Source organism: Rhamphochromis longiceps, linkage group LG23 (assembly GCF_057381845.1).
Source record: "Rhamphochromis longiceps isolate RC_006_pf linkage group LG23, R_longiceps_female_GT1.1, whole genome shotgun sequence".
Lineage (NCBI taxonomy): Eukaryota > Metazoa > Chordata > Actinopteri > Cichliformes > Cichlidae > Rhamphochromis > Rhamphochromis longiceps.
This window is the reverse complement of record NC_140578.1, coordinates 8226192-8237868: the sequence shown is the minus strand read 5'-3', so window position 1 is coordinate 8237868 and position 11677 is coordinate 8226192. Positions and strand designations below refer to the sequence as shown.

Below are 11677 nucleotides of genomic sequence, written 5' to 3'. Positions count from 1 at the left end.
ATTATCTGAATTAAGAAATAAGTTTGTGTTTTTGTGGACGACCGTATCTGACCTCAAACACGGGGAAAAGCTGCAAGTGACAAGCTGCCTGAGAGACACTAACGGGCAATAATGAGGATCAAGATAATGACAGACTCTACTCAACATGACACTTTTTCAAATAAATATTTGGCAGCATCGCATGATACAGCCTATGATTTGCATTGTAATTTCTACACATTTGTTGTCTCATTATTCTAAATTTTCAGTGCTAAGTAGGAGGACTGAATTGATTGGATTTTGAGAAACATTAATAAAAACAAAAACAAAACAAAACAAAGCACAATCATTTTAGAAAACATTAATCATTCCATTAATCTTATCTAAGCAAACAGCACTAATCAAGTGCAGCAGGAAAACAAAAAAAAAGCAAAAATATGAGCCCAGTGCAGTCACTTATAATGTTAAAAGATGCAGACAGTCTGATTTGAAATACTAAAACTAAATCTAGACAAATATCAATCTTTTACAGTTTTGCTAATACACTATTAAAAACTGAAATATGTTAGTTTGTATAATTTATGTAAACCACTCTTTATATTTAGGTCTACCTAGGCTTGCTTTTATAAAAGATAAGCCAAAATAAACCCTGTTAAAACTAAAGCAAATATGGATTTGGCAAACTGAGCTCATGTCACTAAAGAAGCAAAAGTGGTTTGTTTGCATGTGTATGTCTAAATGACCTATTTTCAAAAGCCATGACCAAAGGGCACACCCACAGGTACACAATAGTGACAAATATACTTTGCCAACTCTGAGGTTTTTCATATCATTGCATAATAAAAAAAACCCGACCCAGTTCTTGCCAGGTCTTAAGTTAAATAAATACAAAACAACACATGACACATTACATTATGTCCTTAATGTCAACTAACTGTACCCCATGATTCAGTATCTCGTAGAACTACCTTTAGCAGCAATAACTTGAGGTTTTCTTATGACTTTATCAGTTTCTCGCATGATTGTTGAGGCATTTTCACCTTCACTCTTCTTTAAATATTGCGTCATTTCCTTGAGGTTTGTTGCATTTGCTTATGTACAGCTCTCTTACAGTCCTATAAGAGCATTTCAGCTGAGTTGAGGTCTGGACTGGGCCACACAACACATTGATTCTTTTCTTTTTCAGCCATTCTTTTGTAGCTATGCTGCTGTGTTTGGGATCTTTGTTGGGTTGTATGAGCAAGTTACAGCCAAGCTTTGGTTATGGGACTGATGGGCTCATAGTTGACTCTAGAATACTTTGGTATACAGAGGAGTTCATCGTTGATACAATGATTGCAAGATGCTCAGGTCCTGTGGCTGCAAAAGCAGCCCAAATCATCACTCCTCTACCGCTGTGCTTGATATTTGGTATGAGGTATTTGTGCGGATATGCTTTGTTTGTTTTTCTCCAAACATGGCGCTGTGCATCATAGCCAAATATCTCCACTTTGTTGCAGGAGTCTTGAGGTTTGTTCACATGCATTTTCCACACTCCTGGGAAGACTATCAGTTGTTTTCAGTGTTTTCCACTTGTGAATAATCCTTCTGACTGCACAGTGATGGACATCAAATTGTTTGGAAATAGTCTTCCAATTGCTCCCAGATGGATGTACAGCAACAATTAATTCTTTGAGATCATTGCTGATCTCTTCCCTGTTTAGCATTATATTAACAGACCAGCAAGCTTCAAGTGCATTTGGTTATCAGCACCTGTTTGCTACTTGCTTACTCTTAATTCCTTTCGAAGTTAGGGTGCTACTAGTTTTGCACACTATCTTTCTCTATTTTGGCTTAATTTTTTTTAAATAAGTAATGAAACAGCGTAATATGTCATGCACTGTTGTTCATTTGAGGTTGCATTTACCTAATTTTAAGACTTTCTAAGCACCAGATGTTTTTTTATCATTATACCCTAATATGTAAAACCTGATAAAAACAAAACTGATAGAGGCTATAGTGGCTTTTTACTTTGACTGTAAGTTGCAATAATAATAATAATAAGTGCAAATCCGACTGCATGAGAGCAACTGACAGGTATAAGGTGTGGAAAACATGGATGATACAGTTTGGTTTGTTTGCTTCCTTACAGTCTGATAAACAGAGAGATTGTGGCCCACGTCTATTCATGGCCCAGGCTGGTGACAAAAGATGCGGCCTGGACACACATTCCAGTCTGCTTCCGCTCCAGCACACAAGCTCAATCCCAGGGATTTCCCCTTTCAGAAGCCAGAAAAGGAGGCTACAATATCACCTCCTTTAAATCGGGAGACAGGATGGAGGTACTGCTGTCATTCACTCTCCAACTCATTTCCTGATTTAGGTTTCACTGGAAGTCGGGAGCTCGCAATAGAAAAAAGGGGCCAATTAGGCCATGACTGTTTTTACATTTTAAATTTTGACTTTTTCTGAAAATGTGCTGATCTACTAAGAAATCAGAAAAGCTATTCCAATGGCATTATTCTGAACGTGAATAATTCTGCTAAAAGGCCAATCATTAACAGAGATAAATAGAATCTTGATCTTCTTGGAAACCTGTGCGTCTCCTCAGTAGTGAGCCGTTACAGTTAATAATTCCTAAGCCCTGCAGTGTAGATTTAAGTGACCAACAATGGAATAGCGTCTTATTACAATAAGGACTGAAATTCACGACTATTTGACAACTCAAGCAAGAAAAGATTGAAATAAGGGCTGTTCTGTGCTGCACTCACTCTAATGGCATTTGCTTAGTCTTTTGGAAACAACAGAGCAAGCAGAGGGACAAATCAGGGCTCTAACAATAAGCTCTAATAAAGACATTTCTCTGGGAACTTAAGCGTGATCGGCGTCACTATCAGTTGCTGTTTATCTCATTTTCGAGACTCCTTAATTGTGTGCGCTACGAAGCACAGACTCATACACATACTACACCGAGTGTGGACATCCAGACACACTCGTTGATGTAGGGGCACACTTCAGACTGGAGTGTCTGGTCTGAACAGCTCTGTAAGGCTGAGAAGTGTCTCCCTAATTAGAGGGAGCCTGGTGCAGGACATCTATATAGGCCATCAACAGGGCCCTCGCTGGCTTTGTTCAGCAGCCTCTTCTTACATGGAAGCTGTCACTTTACTTTTCTATAAGCCTGAGCTCCTTAACAGTGTTGTGTGTACCCAATCACTGGAACAGTTTGTAGATATTTTCAAGGATATAGCTGCAACACAACAGTCCTGTGATTGTATATTGAAAGAAGAATATCTGATCCATTTTTTAGGACAAAACTTTAAATGCCGTTTATTGATCTTGATCAGGGAACTAAAAGAGTTCAAAAACTCCTGATGAGAGACATTAAATGGCCCTGCTTTGTTTCGTTTATCCGGCTAAGTTGTCACACCATTTTAAGATGTAATTATTTCTATCTCAATTTTGCATAGAAACCTAATTATTCACTGAGATATAAATTAGATTCCACATTCATGAAGACCATGACCCCCCAAACTCCTGCAGGATACTATTCAGGGGCAAGCCTCTTTCTCTCCCCTGCTCTGAGATGGAGAGTAGCCACTGCAGCTGCTATTCACATCAACCAGATAATTGTTAATGAAAAGTCATTGGATGGCATTATGTTGTCCACGGGATCATTGTTCATTTCCCCCCATCGCCACTGAGATCTATATGGAGAACCAGAGTGTTTCCTTTGAGTTTTGGTATTCAGGATCTGTTGCCTGGAAACTAATAAAGGGGCAAATCATCGACTGTATTGGCCAAGATGGGCCGCAGACTGGCCCTGCACAACAATGCAAGGTTTGTAAAAAGGCGTTGAAACAAGTTAATGACGCTTGTTGAACAAAACATTAATGGACTTCTTCACGGTATAATATGGCATGAGGTGCGAGGTGAATGGGGGGGGACTTTAGCTGCGCACTTTAATAAGTTTGTGTGTTTTTACTACTGGGAGGAGCTGGATATGCACACATACACACCCACCTATTTGATGAACTTGATACTAGAAATTTTGTGCGGGACTGAAAAGAAAAAACAAACTTGCACCTATCTCAGAAGGGATTTAACTTAAAAAAAAATCCCCCTCTTTTAATTTTAATTTTCAAGTCATTGAATGGGCCGTTGATTAATTGCCCATCAGCATGATTTGAAAAGGGGTTGAATAGTGGAGGGTACTGCTGCACTAAAGGCGCAAAACGTTAGGGAGAAGAGGCAAAGTGGGAGGTGGGGCCTCGGGAGTTGGACACATTTCTCATTTTTAATCTAACATTTAAACACCCAATAATATTGCACCGGCCCCATTTACTGCACCGACTTCTTAACCGAAGCGGACAAAAAAAAATGCACTGCAGCCCTGTCACCCCGAGCAGAATAAAGGGAATCAAAGGATTTTTCCCTTAAATGGACTAATTTTCTCCTTGAATTATGAAAGTAATGGCTAGGTAACAGCCTGTGCTCAGTACCCGACGGCTTAATGCTTCCTAAATCCTTCCACGTGGCTCCACTAGTCCTGGCAATTAGGACTCATTATAGCCTCATAAAGGATCTCATTTGTAGGATTACTTAATAGACAATGGAATTTTATCGTGCAAAATTATGGAAAAATAATATTAGACCTCGCATGGTGAGGCGAGGGCGCGCGCCACGCATCATTCCGCTTGGTTTACTTTCTCTCTCCCGTCCTCTCTCTGGTTCAGGACTGTTATCTGTACCATAACAACTGCGCGTCTTCCTTGTCAAACGCTGAATTCGCTTTATTAGAGCAATTACTGTCTGTGTGACTGACATGTCTGTTTTTATCTTTATTATGGTTGGATTTTAAAGATTTTGTAATTCTCTCAAAGAGTGCATCGAAAGTCACAGCTGACTAAGTGCTTCGGTTGCCTTGTTTGTTGTAAACATGTGTGTTTGCTCTGCGATGATGAGTTTCATACAGCAGGTTTTTCAAGAAAAAAATGGTGACAAATAACTTTTTAAAAGTTGGAATCCACATGAGGCTATTTCTATTTTTTTTTTTCTTTTTGGCCTTATTTGTTTTGCTACAGACAGCGGACAACTTAATATCTGCGGTGTTGTACCTGTACCGTCTGCACCTTAACCCCGCTGACGGCTCACATATGAAGGTTCGAGGCGTTACTTGGCAGATGAAAGCAGAAGCTAAACCTACCGGTGACCCGCCTGGGGATCAAACTCGCTAATTATTGTCACAAGATGAGGGATTAACGCATTTCTGAAATAGCTGCCTGTTTACCCCCGCACAGACTGGCCATTATAAACACTTTCTAATTGAATCCTAATCGCCGTCAAATAACCCCAGTCCAGACTCGCCATGAGTTCATAATTCTTTAATTGCTAGAAGTGAAACCTGGACCAACCGGATTCAATGCACGATTAGTCTGCAAAGCAATTATTGCTCATGGTCGCGTGGACAATTCCTTAAATCTCATTTGCGAACTATCAATCCTTAGCCTTGGACATATATCGTTCATTCCTATGTCAGACTTATCAGTAATTTAAAAGAATGTGAATAAACCAATAACTGACTGCAGGTCAAATTTGGAAAAAAAAAGAAAAAGAAAAGAAGAGTGAATCGCGTATGTAAAGCACGTTTTGTCAGAAATTTGAAGTGTTATGGATACTAAACAATCTATTTATATAGTTGCAGGTGTTTCCAAACAGCTGTTCAGTAGTGACAAGTTTGAATTTTCAAATCTCACCAGCACGTTTTAAATGTTCGCAATATCTATCTATCTATCTATCTATCTATCTATCTATCTATCTATCTATCTATCTATCTATCTATCTATCTATCTATCTATCTATCTATCTATCTATCTATCTATCTATCTATCTATCTATCTATCTATCTATCTATCTATCTATCTATCTATCTATCTATCTATCTACCTACCTACCTACCTACCTACCTACCTATATTAGGTTTTGTTTCAAATGTATTACAAAGTAATACTTCAGTCAGTGTGAATGTGCTGAAAAATGTCTTTGTAGAACTTTCTACACAGTTCTCAAAATAATAAATAAATAAAAAAAAATCCCTGATTATGTTATGTTACCAGTCAAGACTTTTGTAAATTCGGCATAAAAAAGCAAATCTTGAAGCTGTGATTGGAGGCCTATATGAGACATCACGTGGTCTAGGTCACTGACAGTATAAACCCCAAGAGCCGGGTGCGCACGTGGGTGACGCTGCAGGGCCAACCCTCCTCGGGCTCTCTTTTGTTGGACCATCAAACATAAGCACCTTTGGAAATCCCGAGGGGCTCAGATGAGAAGCAGCAATCATCCTGCTCACCGAGTGATCACTTATCAGCGACGCAGCCATGTCGAGGTCATTTTATGTTGATTCTTTAATAATCAAGGATACGGTGCGACCTGGACCAACTGAGCATCCAGGACAAGACTTCCTTATTCCAATCAGCATGCACTCTCCGAGCGTAATGACTGTCACCGCTCCCGTGTGCCCCTCCAGGAAAAATGGGACTTTCTGTGTTTGTCCACTGTGCGTCACATCCCACATCCACTCTTCCCGCAGCGGCATTCCCATGCTGAAGAGTCAGTTTCCAGGAGCAGAGCCACAGTATTGTCAGAGAATAGCACATCAGCAGTCTCCTGCACTCGCTCACCCTGGACATACACCTGTCTGCACGCCCACCTTCAGCGTCACAGATCCCAGGAGATACCATTGTCTCTCTATTGGTAAGCACGTGTTTTCTACTGTCTCGGCTCATGACTAGAGCTACTGTCCGGCACATATTTGTGTACTTATTAGAACTCGTGTTATACTTTGTAGCAGTAAGATCAATGGTATGCACTTTGTTTTTACGCACGACGATTTACGCGCGATATTTCACCTGTCTTGGATTGAGCGCGCATTCACAGACGAAGTACAGAACTAAAACATGACTCAAAAAATGTTTGTTTCCTCTAACAGGTGCCTCCGAGAGTAACCACATACAGAATGGCAAGAGGATGCGCACGGCTTTTACAAGTACGCAACTCCTGGAACTTGAAAGGGAGTTTTCCACGAACATGTATCTTTCTAGACTCAGGAGAATCGAAATCGCTACATATTTAAACCTGTCAGAGAAACAGGTGAAAATCTGGTTTCAGAACCGCAGAGTGAAGCACAAGAAGGAGGGTAAAGCCACCCAAAGGAGCGCGCACAGTGGTTGCAAGTGCACAACCGGCCACACAGACTATTCAAGGTCAGAAGACGAGGAGTCTCTATCTCCGGCCTCAGCCTCTGAAGAGAAAGAGGTGTCACCCATCTGAGAGCAACTCGGCTCAACAAGTTCCACTGCTGGCGCATCCTCTGCCCTGCTGCATTTATGGATCACGGCATCACCCAGCCCCTGAGCCAAATATCTGCTGCATGAAGCCTGAGAAGAAGTTCTGAAAATATTAATTGTTCTTCGCTCCATGTTCTTTATAATGTTCAAAACAAATGTTTAATGTTTAAAAACCAGTGTGGATAGGTGTTTGTGAAATATTTGGGAACACGGCCAACTATGTGACTGATGTTATGTGGATCCCCCCGAGGTTCTCACCTACACTACCTTGTTAATTATCCCCAGTAAATGATTTCAGTTTTTGCCGGAAATACGTTTACAGTCAGTGACGTGTAGCACAGAAAACCCCAAGAAATAGTAAAGGTCTGACGTGTAAACCCGAAACCTGTATGTAACAATTTGTAAACTTTGTATATCTGTATTTATTGAAATAAACATGACGAGCTGACCTAATAATTTGTCATTATTGACTTACTATGATTGATTATGCACATGCTCACCCGAATCTCTAATATTTCTAACACTGATAATTAATACAAAGTGGAAAAACTGATTTTTGCGTCTTTGAGAGTCGAGTTGATTTAAAAACTGCTCGCAGGGATGATTTTTTTCACTTTTCCATTAAAAATATGTAAATATTCAGTATTATAAGTGAAATATTACAAGGTTTCAAACGTACATTCATTGTAATTTTATGAAGAAAAAAGCCCCCCTTATATAATTTAATTTAAACACAATTAAATGTTTTTTTCAAAAAATTATAATTCCACCTTAAAAAAGATAAAGTTGTTTTATTGTATTACAAAGACTTTGTACTTTCCTAGCCTCTGGCTCATTAAACCGTGAGTTCAGTTATCTTTTAGCATTTCACCGAATTAAGGTGTTTCTGTCACGACAGCTATCATTATTAAGCTGTCATTCCTAACCAGTGGTCTTATTCTGTTACACCTCAATGTCCACTGTGCGTATTTTATTTAAGAACATTATGAAGCAGAGCTCAATTTACAAGATCTAGCTATCTAATTCAAAATGGATGAAGTGAGCTTTATGAAAGTGTAATTTCTCCTTAGATGTGACCACAAAAGGGTACCCGATAACGCCCCCGGGGAGCAGCCAATAGTCCATTAATGTTCGCTTTTGAAAAGATTTTGGTTGTCCAAAGCGAGTTTAATTGCGTTTTCGGTCCCACGTTGGTTGATTATACTGCTATTGCTTGAGACCACAAAACGAGTATATATAGAAGTGGGCAAAGGCTTTGACAGGTTAGATTGTCCTGCCTTGGGACTCGCATTTAGCCCAGGACCCCCGACGGCTGTGTGCTGAGAGAGCTTTGAGAGACAGCTACAGGGTTCCTCCGAGCGACAGAGAACGATTTAGTCACTGTTTCATTAGGCACTATTTGAACCTTTCAACTTATGGTGAATTAAAGGGGGCACGCTCAAATGGAAAGGCTCTGAGGAGGGATTACGTAGGAGGGGCCACTGGAAATTAGCTGACGCCTAATTTAACTCGTTTCTGTCAGAGTTTGGGATACATTCCTAATTGAGAGGGGAAGCAGGTGAAGTTTTGGTCCCACGCAGGCCCATTCAGAGTAGGAATAAATGGTCCCCATTCACATCCCGCTGGTGATCATATATTATTGGGGGAAAGCCATCTAATGAATATATATTGAAGTTCCTATTAATCGAATTAGAGTTCCCTTGCAGGTGTGAAAGACCAGTGCAGCATTTAAAGCTATTAACAATAGAATAAACCACAGTTTCGACAAAGACTCTCCCCCTTTTCAGCCCCACAGGACGTGACCTCAAACTGTAAGGTCTATATAATGATGGGCTGAAGCTCCTTTTTCCAGGTCGAACGGCTATCTCTTCTATAACTGTCACAATGACGAACTTTTCCGATCACACGGAGGTTACACAGATATTTGAAATAATGCCGGGCTGAGACTGTGGAGCATAAATTCTGCAGTAAAGGGACTATAGCAACCAATGCACAGAAAAACGAGAGCACTCCAAAGTCGTCCTGCATCGGCCACCATTGAAAATACAGCAATTACGCATGACAAAAGACAATTAATAAGAGCGCTTTTGAGCCTGGTGCAGCTGCTGTCTCATGCGGAGAGATGGGCTGGAAGAAGCTGAAGTACCCGAGGGGGGTGTTGTCTTTTTTTTTTCCTCCAAGAGAGGTCCACTTTATTTATTTATCAGCAGTGTAGCATTCAACTTCCGCACATATATCTATTCCATTCATTTAAATCACATATCAACGGGTTTCCCCTGGGACACACGCTCTGATCTCACGTTAAACACCTGAACGTTTTTACACTTAAACACATGGATCTGAAATTATGATACTGGGTTACTTTTTCGGACCAAGCTACAGTCGAAATGTGTATTATTTAGGCTATAGTAATTAACTAATATATTTATATGGTGGCCAATTTCCTTCTCTCTCTCTCTCTCTCTCTCTCTCTCTCTCTCTCTCTCTCCCTCTCTCTCTCTCTCTCTCTGTGTGTGTGTGTGTGTGTGTGTGTGTGTGTGTGTGTGTGTGTGTGTGTGTGTGTGTGTGTGCAAGACAAGGATGTGATAATTAATTATTACGTTGACCTTTCAAAAAGTCAAGTGGTTGCATCCATCTTTGTATAAACGGGGTCAGGTACATTCACACATGGAGCGCTATGGAGACCTCATATATTTGTATTAATATCAGCTTAAATGAACTTAACTACATATATTGTTGACTTTTGTATGCTGCATTGTTGATCCAAAATGAATCCCATTTTTTCCTTGTTTACACTGTTTGGAGGTTTTTGGAATTGTTTTTAATATACATCGTAATATAATGCGGGATTCTGGTGAATGTTTAGCATGTTGTGTATCATGCAGTCACTGTTTTCGTTTTCTATGATCTATAAAAATCAACTTAATGCCTAGCCTTTTAGAGAGGTTAGAGCTAAAAAAAAAAAAAAAAGAAAAAAAAAGAAAAAGAAAAAAAGAGGGTGTTGAATAGGTTACGGACAACGCTCAGTTCAGCACGCTGGACAGCTCCCGCAAGGACCGCCCTCCAAAGGCCATCGTCCATCCAGTAGTTTAAGTACTCCATTTAAGTACTTATCATGTCTATGAGACGAAATGTTATGTTGGATATCGATGTTTGCTAAACTCAGTTGTGCATTGAGTTTGCTCTGGCAAGAAGCTGTTTTTTGCTTAAAAGGGATGTTTAAACACATATCAAATGGAGTTTCTCAGTCTTTTATTTATTTACATATATTATTTATTTTTATGTGTTTATTTGTTATGTAGCAACTGAACGTTGCTGTTAACATATAATTAATACCGCTATATTTTTTGTCAAAGCCCCCTGGTGGAGAGTTGGTGGCAAGACAGTCACCATGCAGGAACTGGAGTTATATGCAGTGTAGGCCTATATCTGGAATATTTAGGCGTTTGCTGTGCTTGTAATCTGTTGTGAAAATTAACTGTGATTATTTTTTCTTAAGAAATCTATTAGCGAAGCCTTGTATTTGCTTGATTTTGCTTTGAACTTATTCACACGAAGAAATAAGTAACTAAAACTTTTCCAGTTTACCTGTAATGTTTTACGGAAGTTAGAACTGTTGAAACTGAGCAGTTTTATCCCCCCAAACGAGGCAAAAACAGGTCTGAGCTGAGCTCTGGCTTCCGAAGTTGAGATCCTTTGTTTGGAGAACAAGGACACAGTTCTTTTCCCTAACATGTGGAAGTAATTGCGCCAAGGGGCCGTAGTTGGGGGGGGGGGGGGGGGGGGGGGGGGTGAAACATCGGCCCCGGGGCCCTGCTCCATGCAAAGACAACGGTCTGATACCCCTCTGCTTTGCCAAGAGATAGGTGATTCATAGGGACCCATTCTTCTTTGTGAGCCCACCAGGAGAGGCCCGGGGTGTAGGGAGATACGGTGAAAAAATAATAGCCTTGGATGAGCACTCGGTAAACAGCTGACTCTCGTGTGTGTGTGTGTGTGTGTGTGTGTGTGTGTGTGTGTGTGTGTGTGTGTGTGTGTGTGTGTGTGTGTGTGTCCGTGTCCCTCATCGAGAAGGCTCTGTCCTTTGAGTCAGGGAGAGAGAAGAAGCAAAGACGAAAAGGTAGGTGGTGATATGGTGGTGTTGGAGCGCCCTCTATGCGTTCCGAGAGCCGCAGTTCGCGGTTTCTGACTGAGAACCTTGTTCACTGTAGGCTACGGGGATCCTGCAAGAAAACATAGATAAGTACGTTTTAATTTGAGGAAAACCCTTCTTAACATGAATCAGTAATACAATCAGTCACAAAATACCATATCCATCAAAGCTAAACATCATCACATACAACATAGGTTCCCCAAAAGTATCTCATGAA

General features: G+C 40.4%; 1 protein-coding gene across 1 annotated transcript; it reads left to right on the top strand.

Annotated features, from left to right (window-relative positions):
• Positions 1-6213: 6213 nt before the first annotated feature.
• Positions 6214-7750, top strand: gsx2 (GS homeobox 2). The gene is made up of 2 exons (XM_085398557.1): positions 6214-6714; positions 6950-7750. The coding sequence occupies exons 1-2, from the start codon at positions 6339-6341 to the stop codon at positions 7288-7290; spliced, it is 717 nt and encodes a 238-aa protein (XP_085254683.1). The 5' UTR covers positions 6214-6338; the 3' UTR covers positions 7291-7750.
• Positions 7751-11677: the final 3927 nt, after the last annotated feature.

Coding starts and splice junctions, on each gene's coding strand:
- gsx2 (XM_085398557.1), top strand. CDS start 6,339: ATGTCGAGGTCATTTTATGTTGATTCTTTAATAATCAAGGATACGGTG. Junction 6,715..6,949: donor ATACCATTGTCTCTCTATTG/GTAAGCACGTGT, acceptor TTCCTCTAACAG/GTGCCTCCGAGAGTAACCAC.